Below are 13,984 nucleotides of genomic sequence, written 5' to 3'. Positions count from 1 at the left end.
GATAAGGACTACATTTCCCATAAACCTTTGCGATTTTTTTTTTTATTTTTTTTTATCAACGACATTTCAGTCCACACTTCATAGCGGTTGTTGGTAGTATTGCACAATTTCATTGTTTGGCAACTGCCAACAAAACAACAAGAATAAGAACCTTTGCAGGCCAAACATTACAGACAATAGAAAACATGATCTCATGAATGACCAGAAGGTTCACAGTGAGCTTAGACATGTATAATAATAAAATAGAGACAAAAGAACATTGTGTATGAGAAACAAACACCCTAAATAATGATAGACACAAGAGCCACAGACTTTGACCAACAGCCCACAGTAGGTTTTTCTATAATTACGCTTACCTAATTTTACACGAATTGCCCAGCAGATTTAGTTGCAAGTTTTGTAAAATTTGTACAAGTTTATGTCTTTACAAACACATACAAACAGTAGAATCCCAGTTAGATGTTAAATATGTTTTATATTTAACACAACCACTTTTTATATCAACGCCATCAATGTAAACACAGAGACAAGATCTAAAGGCTGCATCTCTGTAATTCTGTGACCAATAAGGCAGCAGTTAGATTTTTAACCGCTGCTTTCAATCATTTACTATACATTACAATTGTGATCCCAGTTTGAATAAAACTATGGCATCAGAGCTCCGCTGGGGGTAGCTTTTTTCATTATCCATGAACACAATTCATGATGAGCATGCTCTGAACATTGTGGGTTTTCAGTTAAACAGACATGCAGGCAGGCAGATTCATTTGTTGTCATTTAACATTTTAAAACATGAAACCTACACATTACTGGGATTAACTTACCAGAACAACATTAGAATAATAATAAAAGAATAACTTGATAATTTCTCTGACAAAACAGCTGATCAGAGTTGGTTCATTGACCTCAGAGTTTATTGTTGGACTAGTTTAGTTAAACATGCTTTGGGAACAGGTCACTGCACAGCTGACATCAAACTGCAGCCAGAGCAGTAATCATAATAATCAGCAGTAATTATCATCAGTAGCTATAACACACTGACTATTTCAAAATGTGTCTTATAATGTAAAAACTTTGCTAATTACTACTGATGAAAATCAGACTGTTTCTGCTCCTTCACAATAAAGGTTGTCACACATGGAAGCTTTTACTGTGAAACGTAAATGCTGTGTTTTTGTAAGCTGACTAGCAGACATGGACACATCTCGAGGGTCTGAGAGAAAAAAAAACTTATCCGATGTGTTCTCAAAAATATCTAAGTATGGGAACAAAAAATCTTATTGCAAACCATTTAAATAATGTTATGTTTAGATGTAATAAAAGCTTAACTGTTTTCTTTTTGCTCTTTTTTTTACAGTAGATGTTGGTCTGCAGGAGATTGTAAATGAACATAAATTATATCTAAAGGGGAAATATGAACGTGTGACTGAAGGATTTGGTGAATCAAGAAGTGGAACCCTCCTCAACACCATCTACACTGAGCTTTACATCATAGACGAACAGAGTGAAGAGGTTCATACTCAACATGAAGTGAGGCAGCTGGAGACAACTTCACAGACAGATACTGACCATGACCCAACAATCAAGTGTCACAAACTCTTTGAAGTTTTACCTCACCTGAAGAGACCAATCAGAGTGGTTCTGATGAACGGAATCGCTGGCATTGGAAAACCTTCTCAGTGCAGAAATTTATTGTGGACTGGTCAGAGGGCTTGGAAAACCAAGACATCAACATAGTGATTCTGCTTTCGTTCAGGGAGTTGAATCTCGTTAAAGATGAGCCGTACAGTCTTCTGCAGCTGCTCCATGTTTTCTATCCAACATTGCAGAAAGTCACCACAGAGAAACTGACTCTTTGTAAACTTTTGTTCATCTTTGATGGCCTGGATGAAAGTCGACTTTCACTGGAGTTCAGTAACAGGAAGGTTGTTTCTGACATTACTCAGAAATCATCAGTCAGTGAGTTAGTAACAAACCTCATCGAAGGGAATCTGCTTCCCTCGGCTCTCATCTGGATAACTACCCGACCTGCAGCAGCCAATCAGATACCTCCTAAATGTGTTGACAGGGTAACAGAAGTGCGAGGCTTCACTGATGCTCAGAAGGAGGAGTACTTCAGGATGAGATTTAGTGAGAAAGAGCCGTCCAGGGTTATCTCCCACATTAAGAAATCCAAAAACCTCAATGTCATGTGTAAAATCCCAGTCTACTGCTGGATCACTGCCACAATCCTTGAGTACATATTGAATACAGACCAAAGAAGCGAGCTACCCAAGACCCTGACTGACATGTACTCGTACTTCCTACTGGTTCAGACAAAGAGGAATAAGCACAAGTACCAAAAAGGAAATGAAACAAGTCCACAGGAGCTGACGGATGCTGACAGGGAGGTTCTTCTGAAGCTGGGGAAGCTGGCGTTTGAAAATCTGAAAACAAGAAACATCATATTCTACCAAGAAGACCTGGAAGAGTGTGGTCTGGATGTCACAGAGGCCTCACTTTATTCATGGGTTTGTAAAGAAATCTTTAAAAGAGAGTGTGTGATTTTCCAAAAACCAGTCTACTCCTTTGTTCATCTGAGCATTCAGGAGTTTCTGGCTGCTGTCTACATGTTTCACTGTCACACCAACAGGAAAACAGAGGTACTAAAGGAAGTCCTGGGGGAAGAATATAATGAGACATCTCTGGACGTTTTTCTGAGCAAAGTCATGGAAACGTCCCTCCAATGTAAAAATGGTGCTCTGGACCTGTTTGTTCGCTTCCTGCATGGCCTCACACTAGAGTCCAGCCAAAGACTCTTAGTAGGTCTGCTGAGTCAGACAGAGAAGAACCCAGAAGCTATCCAGAAAATCATCAACAACCTAAAAGAGATGAGACGTTCTCAAATCTCTCCTGACAGAAGCATCAACATCTTTCATTGTCTGACTGAGATGAATGACAGCTCAGTGTTTCAGGAGATCCAAGAATTCCTGAAATCACAGACAAAACTCTCTGAGATCCACTGCTCAGCTCTGGCCTACATGCTGCAGATGTCGGAGGAGGTTCTGGATGAGTTGGACCTGCAGAAGTTCAACACATCAGACCAAGGACGGCACAGACTGATTCCAGCTGTGAGCAACTGCAGAAAGGCTCTGTGAGTCCTGCTGTGATCTTTAACACATTTAATCAGTTTAGATCAGTAGTTCAGTTCTTCAAATATACAGAATACTAAAGTATTTTCATTATTTTTAGGGAGTTTTCACATCTATAGTTGATTTACTCTGCCCTAAATTTGTTGAGTTGTTCTGATTTCTCTTCACACAGAGACAAAACTCTTTTTAATGTAGTTCACCCAGAGTCATTTCATTCATCGTTATTTTTCAGTGATTAGCTTCAGCACCTTTTGGTAACAGTCAGCAGATTTTTTCATGTAGCTAGATGTGAACAATCACGTTGTAGCAAAGAGACAACACTTTTAAAGATGAATCTTTCCATTAAACTGACTTTATTCAAAATCTTCTGGAGCCAAATTAAAAAGAGGAAACAGTCCAAATGTTTCTCTTCACTTTTTAGTTTATAATCTAAAGGCTTCTTATAGAAAAGGTGAATGAGGCAGGTTCTATAAAACAGTTTGAGTAGAAAGGTTTTTACTCAAGCAGAGTAGCAAGGTCCTATATGGGAATGAATCCATTTACCATTGACGAGGATCAGATTTCACTGACAGAATGTGGACATGATCATGGTTTAAATGCAATTTTGTTTTCATCTGTAAATTAAATATCAAGATTTTCCCGTAAGTCTGCACGTCTAAGAAACACTAAATAAAATCATTGTGTCATCTCAAACACAGTGATATGAGATGAGCTGAACCACAGATGTGAAGAGCAAATGTTTATTCGACTATGAAATCACTCTGTTTCAAATCAAATCAAATCAAATCACCTTTATTGTCACGTCACATGTGCAGGTACACTGGTACAGTACATGCGAGTGAAATTCTTGTGTGCAAGCTTCACAAGCAACAGAGTTGTGCAAAATACAATAACGTGCAACAAGCAAAATATAAAAATGGTTAATCTAAAAAGTAATAAATATATGTACAATATATAAAGGTATATACATTACTGAATGTGTGTACTAAATATGTTTTTCTACGTGTGTGTGTGTGTGTGTGTGTGAGTGTGTATATACATGTTTTACAAATGAAATAGAGTAAACAATAAAATAAGATATATAAAATATAAAATATACAGAGGTAGGTATGTGCAAAACAGTGGCATTAATGTACAGTATGGAGTGCATAATGTTGAAGTTCCAGTAGTGAGGGTGAGGTGTCTATGACGTGTTCAGCAGTCTGATGGCCTGGTGGAAAAAGCTGTCTCTCAGTCTGCTGGTTCGGGACCGGATGCTGCAGAACCTCCTTCCTGATGGAAGTAGTCTGAACAGTTTGTGGCTGGGGTGACTGGAGTCCTTGATGATCCTCCCGCTTTCCTCAGGCACCGCTTCCTGTAGATGTCTTGGAGGAGGGAAGCACCTCAATTATCCGTTCAGCACACCGCACTACTCTCTGGAGAGCTTTATGGTTGTAAGCGGTGCTGTTGCCATACCAGGTGGTGATGCATCCAGTGAGGATGCTCTCAATGGCACAGCGATAGAAGGTCCTGAGGATGCGGGGCTCATGCCGAATCTTTTCAGTCTCCTGAGAAAGAAGAGGCGCTGCTGCGCCTTCTTCACTGTCTTGTTTATGTGTACTGACCACGTAAGATCCTCAGCCAGATGTACACCAAGGAAGCGGAAGCTGCTCACTCTCTCCACAGCGGCGCCGTTGATGGTGATGGGGTGTGTACTCCTCTGCACCTCCGGAAGTCCACTATCAACTCCTTTGTCTTTGCGACGTTGAGGGTGAGATGGTTGTCTTGACACCAGTGGGTCAGGGCGCTGACCTCCTCCCTGTAGGCTGTCTCATCACCGTTGGTGATAAGACCCACCACTGTAGTGTCGTCCGCAAACTTCACAATGATGTTGGAGTTTCTAGTGGCCGTGCAGTCGTGGGTGTAGAGTGAGTACAGGAGAGGGCTCAGTACACACCCCTGTGGAGCACCAGTGTTCAGTGTGATGGGGATGAGGTGGTGCTGCCCAGTCTGACCACTTGGCGTCTGTCAGACAGGAAGTTAAGGATCCAGCTGCAGAGGGAGCTGCTCAGTCCTAGATCCTGCAGTTTCCTGTCCAGTTTTGAGGAACGATGGTGTTGAATGCTGAGCTGTAATCTACAAACAGCATTCTCACATACGTGTCTCTCTCTCCAGGTGTGACAGGGCAGCATGGAGTGTCAGGGCTATGGCATCATCAGTGGACCTGTTGTGGCGGTATGCGAACTGTAGAGGGTCCAGTGAGTCGGGTAGTGCGGAGCAGATGAAGTCCCTGACCAGCTTCTCGAGCATTTGCTCACGATGGGGGTCAGGGCTACAGGTCGCCAGTCGTTCAATGAGGAGATGGTGGAGGATTTGGGTACAGGGACGATGGTGGCCATTTTGAAGCAGGCTGGGACTACAGACAGAGAGAGGGAAAGGTTGAAGATGTGTAAACACTCCAGCCAGCTGAGCCACAGATGACTTGAGGACGCGGCCGGGAATCCCGTCCGGACCAGTAGCTTTGCGTGGGTTCACTCTCCTGAAGTACCTCCGCATCCTCCTCCTCAGACACAGTGTGCGCACTGACGTCATCCATGGTGCGCACACTGTCCGGTCTCCTGGTGTTCGCTGTGTCGAATCTAGCGTAGAATACGTTTAGATCCTCACACAGAGAGGCCGTGGTCTGCGGTGTTTGTCTTCCTATTCACTCAGTCTGTTTATAATGAAAAATTCCTGGTTTTATTTGATGTTTTCTCTTGTCACAGACTAAAAGCTTGTCAACTTTTAAAGACTCACTGTGAAGTTGTGGCCTCAGCTCTCAAATCCGACCCCTCCCATCTGGTGGAGTTGGACATGACTGGAAACAAGTTGCACGGTTCAGGACTAAAGTTTTTGTCTGCTGGACTGTCGAGTCCAGACTGTCGACTAGAGACTCTGAGGTGAGTTTGCTGACTGGAGCTGTTGTTGTTTAATCAAAGATCTAAGTTTCACACTCTTGGTTAATAAAGGTTCACAATTTGTATGAACAAAAACATAAAGAAGTGTCATTGATTTCAGAAATGTTTGCTTTTCCAAACTGAACGATAATTTTTACTTTGGGCTCCAAACAGACGTGACAGACTTCAGCAAAGTTCAGTTAAAGGCTGACAGAAGTCAGGTTATGGTAGAGAGATATTTTTACAGTTGTTCAGCCTCCACAGGTCCACAGACTCAGTCAGTCAGAGAAGATGAGGTGATGGTGATGAGTCTTTAGGGTCTGTGCGGTGTGTCAGTCACACTGATAAATACCAGATAAAAACAGGCTACAGAGATTTTGACAACCCACACAGCTGCTTTGGTGATATATGTGTTAAAGAAAACAGCAGCCTTTGAGCAGTTTTGTAGGAATGGGGTCTAAAAGACACGTTGATGGTTTGGAGGAATTAATTATTGAAGTTAACTCAGAAAGATCAATTGGAGAAAAAGAGTCTAACTTAACATTGATGGTACTAAAAGTAGCTGTAGATAATATTACATCTGTGGGATGATTATTGGTAATTTTTTCTCTAATGATAAAAGTCTTATTTGTGAATAAGTTCATGAAGTCATTACTAGTTAACGTTAAAGGGATGGTTGGCTCAGTAGAGCTCTGACTGTTTGTCAGCCTGGCTACAGTGCTGAAGAGAAACCTGGGGTTGTTCTTATTTTCTTCAATCAGTGACGAATAGTAAGATGTTCTGGCTTTGCGGAGGGCTTTCTTATAAAGCAGCAAACTATTTCTCCGGGCTAAATGATGATCCTCTAAATTTGTGACACGCCATTTCCTCTCCAGCTTACGAGTTATCTGCTTTAGGCTACGTGTTTGAGAATTATACCACGGAGTCAGGTACTTCTGATTTGAGGCCTTAGTTTTCACAGGAGCTACAGTATCCAGAGTCGTACGTAGTGAGGAGGTAAAATTATTAACAAGATAATCAACCTCTGTTGGAGTAGCGTTCAGATAGCTGCTCTGCTCTATGTTGGTACAGGGCATTGAAGATGATAACAGTGGGTGGATTATATTCTTAAACTTAGTTACAGCACTTTCAGAAAGACATCTACTGTGATGAAGTCTACTCTCCATTGCTGTGTAATCAATTATTGTAAATGTAAATGTTATCAGGAAATGATCAGACAGCAGAGGGTTTTCAGGAAACACTGTTAAATGTTCAGTTTCTATGCCATATGTTAAAATGAGATCTAGAGTGTGATTAAAGTGGTGGGTGGGTTCTTTTACATTTTGAGAGAAGCCAATTGAGTCTAATAACAGATTAAATGCCATGTTGAGGCTGTCATTTTTAGCATCTACATGGATGTTAAAATCACCCACAATAATTATTTTATCTGAGCTGAGCACTAAATCAGATAAAAAGTCTGAGAAATCAGAAAGAAACTCTGTGTAAGGCCCAGGTGGACGATAGATAATAACAAGTAAGACTGGTTTCTGAGTTTTACAGCTGGGGTGGACGAGGCTAAGCATCAGGCTTTCAAATGAATTAAAAGTCTGTCTGGGTCTTTCGTTAATTAATAGGCTGGTGTGAAAAATTGCTGCCACACCGCCCCCTCGTCCTGTGCTTCGAGGTTTCTGGTAGTTAGAATGACTCGGGGGTGTTGATTCATTTAAACTAACATACTCATCCTGCTGCAACCAGGTTTCTGTAAGGCAGAGTAAATCGATTTGTTGATCAATTATTAAGTCATGTACTAACAGAGACTTGGAGGAGAGAGACCTAATATTTAATAATCCACATTTCACTGTTTTACTCTTTGGTTCAGATGTCGATTCTGTATTGTTCTTTCTTTGTGATTTTCTATGTTTAAGTTGTTTGTTGCTGGTTTTTCGTGTGTTTTTTTGTCTCAATGGAGATGGGTTTTTTGGGGGGTAGCAGGAGGAGAGAAGCTGCAGAGAGGCGTGTAAGACTGCAACTCTGCTTCCTGGTCCCAACTCTGGATAGTCATATTTTGGGGGGTTTAATAAATTGGTCCATATTTCTAGAAATGAGAGCTGCTCCATCCAAAGTGGGATGGATGCCGTCTCTCCTAACAAGACCAGGTTTCCTCCAGAAGGTTTGCCAATTATCTATGAAGCCCACATCGTTTCTGGGACACCACTCAGACAGCCAGCAATTTAAGGAGAACATGCGGCTAAACATGTCACTCCTTGTCTGATTGCACACCAAAGCAGGATTCTGAATGTATGTGAGGATTTTGTAAAAACAGCTGGAGAAGAGAGAGGCTTCTTAAAAAGACTATAAGAAGAGAGAAGATGAGAGTTTTTTTTTTTAAGTTTCTGTTCCTCTAAAAATGATCTTGTTTTAACTCATTTTGAGTATTACAGCACCAAAGATATCTAATGTTGTTGTAAAGAAAGATAACAACACAAGAACTCACACAAAAACAGAAGATCTGCACTGACAGCTGACTGAAAGCTGCCTTTACAGCCCAAAAGGACCTCACTAACCAGGCAGACAGATTACCGTGGTTTGTGAAGTAGTGCCTGCTTAGAGTCTGTTTTAAATCATCTGTTGTGTAGATAGAGAATATTTTCAGCACTAAATCTTTAAAGAAAAACTACTGACCAGTTTAAGTGCAGAGAACATTTTATAAAGAGTTGTCAGTCACATTCTTCAGCAGACCATTTCAGGCTCTCATGAACTTTGAGTTCAGGTAATGTCACCTCAGTTCACTCCAGGTTTAGAACTTCAGTCTAGTGTAGAGATTAGGACGGAAACCTAATCATGCAGTAAATACTAATGAAAAAAAAGATCAGCTGACCACTGTTTCTATTTTAAGAATAAAAGAAACACATTCAGATAACTCTGTCATGTTTGTACTTTGACTTCTGCTCAGCAGACAGAGATAAAGTCACGTGGTCAGATCCAGCTGTTTCAATGTTTATTTAGTGCCCGCCATTCGTTAACAGTTTTGTACTCTGAAGACTGATGTAATAATGATTTTAAAATCCATGATAAAAACTTCTGTCCATTAATGTTGAAGAGAACCTATCTGATGACTGATATCTACATTTTTCATTTTTTTTTTCAGGTTGGAGAGCTGTTGGTTGTCAGATATCAGCTCTCTGGTTTCAGCTCTGAATTCCAACCCCTCTCATCTGAGACATCTAAACCTGAGCCACAATGACTTGGAGAATTCAGGAGTGAAGAAACTATGTGATTTTCTGAAGAATCCCCACTGTCTATTGGAGACTCTGAGGTCAGACACCAAATATTTAAACTGTGCTTAGATCCCAATCCCGGATAGTATAGTATTTATAGTTTAAGTATAGTATCGTGTTAATTAACAAACATCTTGGGAAAATAGTTTGTAGCAGGAATTTTGGCACATTTACAAACTGACACTGCTGAACAGAGACAGTGAACTAGATGAAGTTAAGATGACGTGTTATTTGTGTCAGAAAGCACAAAGAGCCACTGCAGTGCTAAAGTGGTACTTTACACCTTCTCTGGAGTTTGTAGTGCTTTAATTTCAGTGTTAGAGTTTGTGATCAGTGCCTACACCTACATTACATCTAAAAGGGCAAGGCAAAAAAAAAAACCCTGGAGAGCTAGTGCCAACCGCTAACCAGGACTATTCTAGCTCAGTGTTGACCTTCTTCAGCTCCTGACATATTACGACACTGGATGCTTTCAAGCACAGACTCTGAGTAATAAACACATTTTTTTTAATTCCTTATGCAGATTGCAGCGCTGCAGTTTGTCAGAGATCAGCTGTGATTACCTGCTTCCAGCTCCTCAGTCCAACTCCTCCCATTTGAAACATCTGGACCTGAGCTGGAACAACCTTCAGGATTCAGGAGTGAAGCAGCTGTGTGTTTATCTGAAGACTTCAGATTGCAGACTGGAGACTCTCAGGTCAGGCACCATGTTTTAGTTGTACTTAGATATATATGATGTGAAAGCTGGCATTAGCCTACACATATATCCTGACATTATCCTAATTAACACTTTAACTGTGGCAGAACAATGGTTCACATTTCAAACCTTAAAACTGTTTTTCATCTTAAGACAAACAGCCCACATCTGGGCTCCACCCTGATTAACGTTATTGCTAACAGCTCTTGGTATACAAAACATTTTTCATGGTACAAAGGTCCTGACACACAGGAGTCTGTGGAACAGAAACAGTTTGTGGCAGGAATTATTGCACATTTACAAATTGTACTGCTGAATGGCATGCTGGGTAATGCTAGCTAGACAGGTCTGTCAATAGTGGCCAAAGGGTTCATTGCTACAAAAGGTTTTTCAATCAGACTTGTTTTTCTCTCATTTCTGGTCATGCTGCTTGTGTGTTGAACCCTTTTCCCAGAAAGACAAAGTTTAGGTGGGGTTCAGGGAGATTTGAGTTTTAAAAAAGTATTATTAATCAATTTAAATAAAAAGGGATAATATACAGTATTACTATAAATGTTGCCATTTGATGCATTATATCAGAGTTAGATACAGTCCATTGGCAGGTGACATCACAAAAATAACACATAAAAAAAATGCCAGCTTTTAAAATGTTACTGGTAAAAAGTGTTCTCAAATATATACATTTCTTTCAAACTAAAGCTTTAAAACTGAAGCAGTGTCAATACTTTTTTTTTTTCACAATTTTGATCTAAAGATGAGGATTTTTGTCAGAATTTCATACCCCCACTCTCCAAGACCCTATTTTTTTCTTTTTTCTTCAGTTAACAAACAGCATGTCGTCAATCAGATTATTGAGAGCTCTTTTTTTTTTTTTTTCCAGTTTTTGTCTGAACCTCCATCCTGTTGGGTTTAACTGTTTGGATTTTACTTTTTTAAAACTTGAACATTTCAAATCTTCTTATCAAATTATCAAACCTTAAATGATTTTATCACAGACTTTGCCTCTTAAACTTACATCTTCTATCTTCATTCAGATTATGGGGCTGCATGTTGTCAGAGACCAGCTGTGATTATCTGTTCAAAGCTCTTCAGTCCAACTCTCATCTGAGAGAGCTGGACCTGACCGTGAACAACCTGCAGGAATCACATGTGAAGCAGCTGTCTGAGCTTGTGGACAGCCCACATCACACACTGGAGGTTCTCAAGTAAGTAGAGGCTTGGACTCAGTCCAGGCTGCTTTCCCAGTTTAGCACAGTTAGTGTGAAATCACTGATCCAGTGTTTCTTGTACATCTGCAGTCTTCTTAACTCAGTGAGGCTGTAAGAAGAGAACAGTGGCAGGCTTCAATATTCGACAGAAAGACAACAGACATCCAATCAAATGACACAAAAGTTTGTGATCATGTGTTTGAGCTGATGTGAAGATAACTAATGTTCACATCTACAGAGAATAAAGCTGGATTTGTAAAGGTGTCAGCTGGAAACAAGCTTTATTTACACAGAAACATCAAATCACACAGATGTATTAAATATTTTACAGAATATTTTATTTATTTTAGAGGAAGAAATTGTCAACAAACAAAACATTCTACAAAGAAAACAACCAACTCGCCTATCATGGAAATCAACAATGATGCAGGAAAATTAGTCAAGCCCACACGCACAGAGATATGTTGGAAGCAGGAAGCAGGCAGGATCTGTCAGTCTTGAGAGGTCCCAGTTTATAGCCAGCCCCATTCAATCTCTAACCAATGGTCAGCTTTCACCTGTAAATTACATTAAACTGCTTACTAAATGAACACCACTGCTCCAGGTGTGGAGGAGTAAATGCAGTACACAAAATTATGACCTGGGTCATAACCTCCAGGGATCAAGGTTGTATATGTCTTAGTGTCAGTGCTTTCATTGACATTTGTTCAGTGGTAGCCTCCATGTATATTAGTAACCTGATATTTTAGCAACAGGTAAGAAGTTCAACAATACACAGCAACCTCTGGTTTTAGTGAAACAAGAGAAAATCCATTAGTAAAGTGTTTGTGCAGCAAGGAAGAATTCAGGCCTCTCAGTGGTTAATCTCCACTGTAGACTTGTCTGAACAAGACTGAAGTCAGTGCTGCCCTTAATAATATTAATAATACCCAAAAGTTTGATTTTGTTCATCTGCATGTAGCGTTTTTAGTGGGAGAAACATTTCGTCACTCGTTCATGTGACTTCTTCAGGCTCAGCTGACTGCAGGTTTCCCCAAATCTTAAAAACAGGACATTTGCACAATCACTGAAACTAGCACCACTGCAGGAACAATGGGCTGTGAGGTCAGTTCCTTAATCATTAATATGCAAATTCTCTCCCACTGAAAACATCACGTTCAGATGAACAGAATCAACCTTTTGGGATGTACGTACCTGGATGATTGAATATGCACCAAGAAATATCAATAATAGAGCCTCGCCTCTGTCAGTGCCACCCAGGGTGGCTGTGGCTACAATGTAGCTTGCCATCACCAGTGTGTGAATGTGTGTGTGAATGGGTGAATGACTGGATATGTAAAGCGCTTTGGGGTAATCCTTAGGGATTAGTAAAAAGCGCTATATAAATACGGGCCATTTACCTAATAGTGGATGTGCTGCAACACTGAAAAGTGATGAAGACAGTCTCTGCAAACACTCATTTATCTACTCTGCCCTTTCTTTTCTTTGCAGATGGAAGGACCCATAAACACAGTTGTTTGTCTTTGTTGTGTGTGTGTGGTGTGTGTGGTGTGTGTGCGCACGCGTGTCCTGATGGTCCAGAGAGGTTGAAACACCAGCAGCTTGTGTGTAGTGATGCTGTGACAGGGACAGGCTACAGGGAGGTGGAGTGGACAGCAGAGCTTCATCCAGCAGTGACAGAAATCAGACGTGCAGATGGCTGACAGTGCTGTAAACATGCTCTGAGAGCTCCTCTGTTAGACACCATGTAGAATCTATCGTCATCCCTTTGTGTTGTTTTGGATCATCACAGTGTCTTTTTGCAGACACAAGGTTCAGTTTTATTTTCTTTGAAAAGTTTCCTAAATACATTTCAATATCTTTTGTATAACTGATGTAATTTTAAGTTATTTATCATGGTTTTGAAATACATCATGTGACAATGACTTCAAGTATCCTTCTTGAAACAGCAAATGTTTTTTCATCTACATAATCTGTATAGTGCAACTGATCAGGAAAAATGTTCAATAATTGAAAAAAAAGGTGAACATTTGATAGATTTGTTTTATACTTTCTAACATAATAACTGGGAACATGAGATATAACCACTATTATGGAGAATTTTAAACTGTCCAGAGTTTGGTGTACTATATATCTTCAGTAATTTAGATAATGAAAGTATCTAGTGGTTCAGCAGATGAAGTGCAGGAGGTAGAGGTTTTTTCATGGATGCATGGATGGATCATTGTCGCAGCAGTCTATCAATTTCTGCACAGTCGTAACTGACAGAATTTGATAAATTAATTACAGAAAGAAGGACACTGAGAAAAAAGAGAGCCGTGCTTTAACAATGGCCTTGTTTGCAGCAGTGGCTGCCACAGGTAAATATGCACACGGAGTCGGAACCAGGAGTGGTGGGAATGGTTTGTCTTCAGATATGTATCTGATTCAGTACCACATATGAAAGTGACCCAGGTCGGATTTGAAAATATCAGATTTGTGCTGTTCAAACTGTCAGACCATGATCGGATATGGGCCGCATAGGGTCAGAAAAGTCAGATTTGATGCACTTTTGCCTGCAGTGTGAACGTAGCCTTTGTTATCTGTCAATAATGAACCTTAATGTTTTATATGGATAATAAGGATCAATAAATGTGTTGATTGAATCAAAGGAATGACTCTGACTCACGGAATAACTTGCTTCCTGCTTTTCTCTCATGTCGATCAAATTCAGACCTCTGGCTTAATTAGTCACCCACCACCACAGCTTCCCAATTAAAGCTCAACATTCCTGCTT

General features: G+C 40.3%; 1 protein-coding gene across 1 annotated transcript; it reads left to right on the top strand.

Annotated features, from left to right (window-relative positions):
- The first annotated feature begins 1,655 nt into the window (after positions 1 to 1,655).
- Positions 1,656 to 13,852, top strand: LOC116320874 (NACHT, LRR and PYD domains-containing protein 12-like). Its single transcript, XM_031740598.2, has 6 exons — positions 1,656 to 3,133; positions 5,876 to 6,049; positions 9,174 to 9,341; positions 9,827 to 10,000; positions 11,035 to 11,205; positions 12,700 to 13,852. The coding sequence occupies exons 1-6, from the start codon at positions 2,121 to 2,123 to the stop codon at positions 12,713 to 12,715; spliced, it is 1,716 nt and encodes a 571-aa protein (XP_031596458.2). The 5' UTR covers positions 1,656 to 2,120; the 3' UTR covers positions 12,716 to 13,852.
- The last annotated feature ends 132 nt before the right edge of the window (positions 13,853 to 13,984 follow it).

Source organism: Oreochromis aureus, linkage group 9, assembly GCF_013358895.1.
Source record: "Oreochromis aureus strain Israel breed Guangdong linkage group 9, ZZ_aureus, whole genome shotgun sequence".
NCBI classification, from domain to species: Eukaryota; Metazoa; Chordata; class Actinopteri; order Cichliformes; family Cichlidae; genus Oreochromis; species Oreochromis aureus.
Note: the sequence above shows the minus strand (reverse complement) of the source record. Positions and strands in the feature narration are given on the sequence as shown.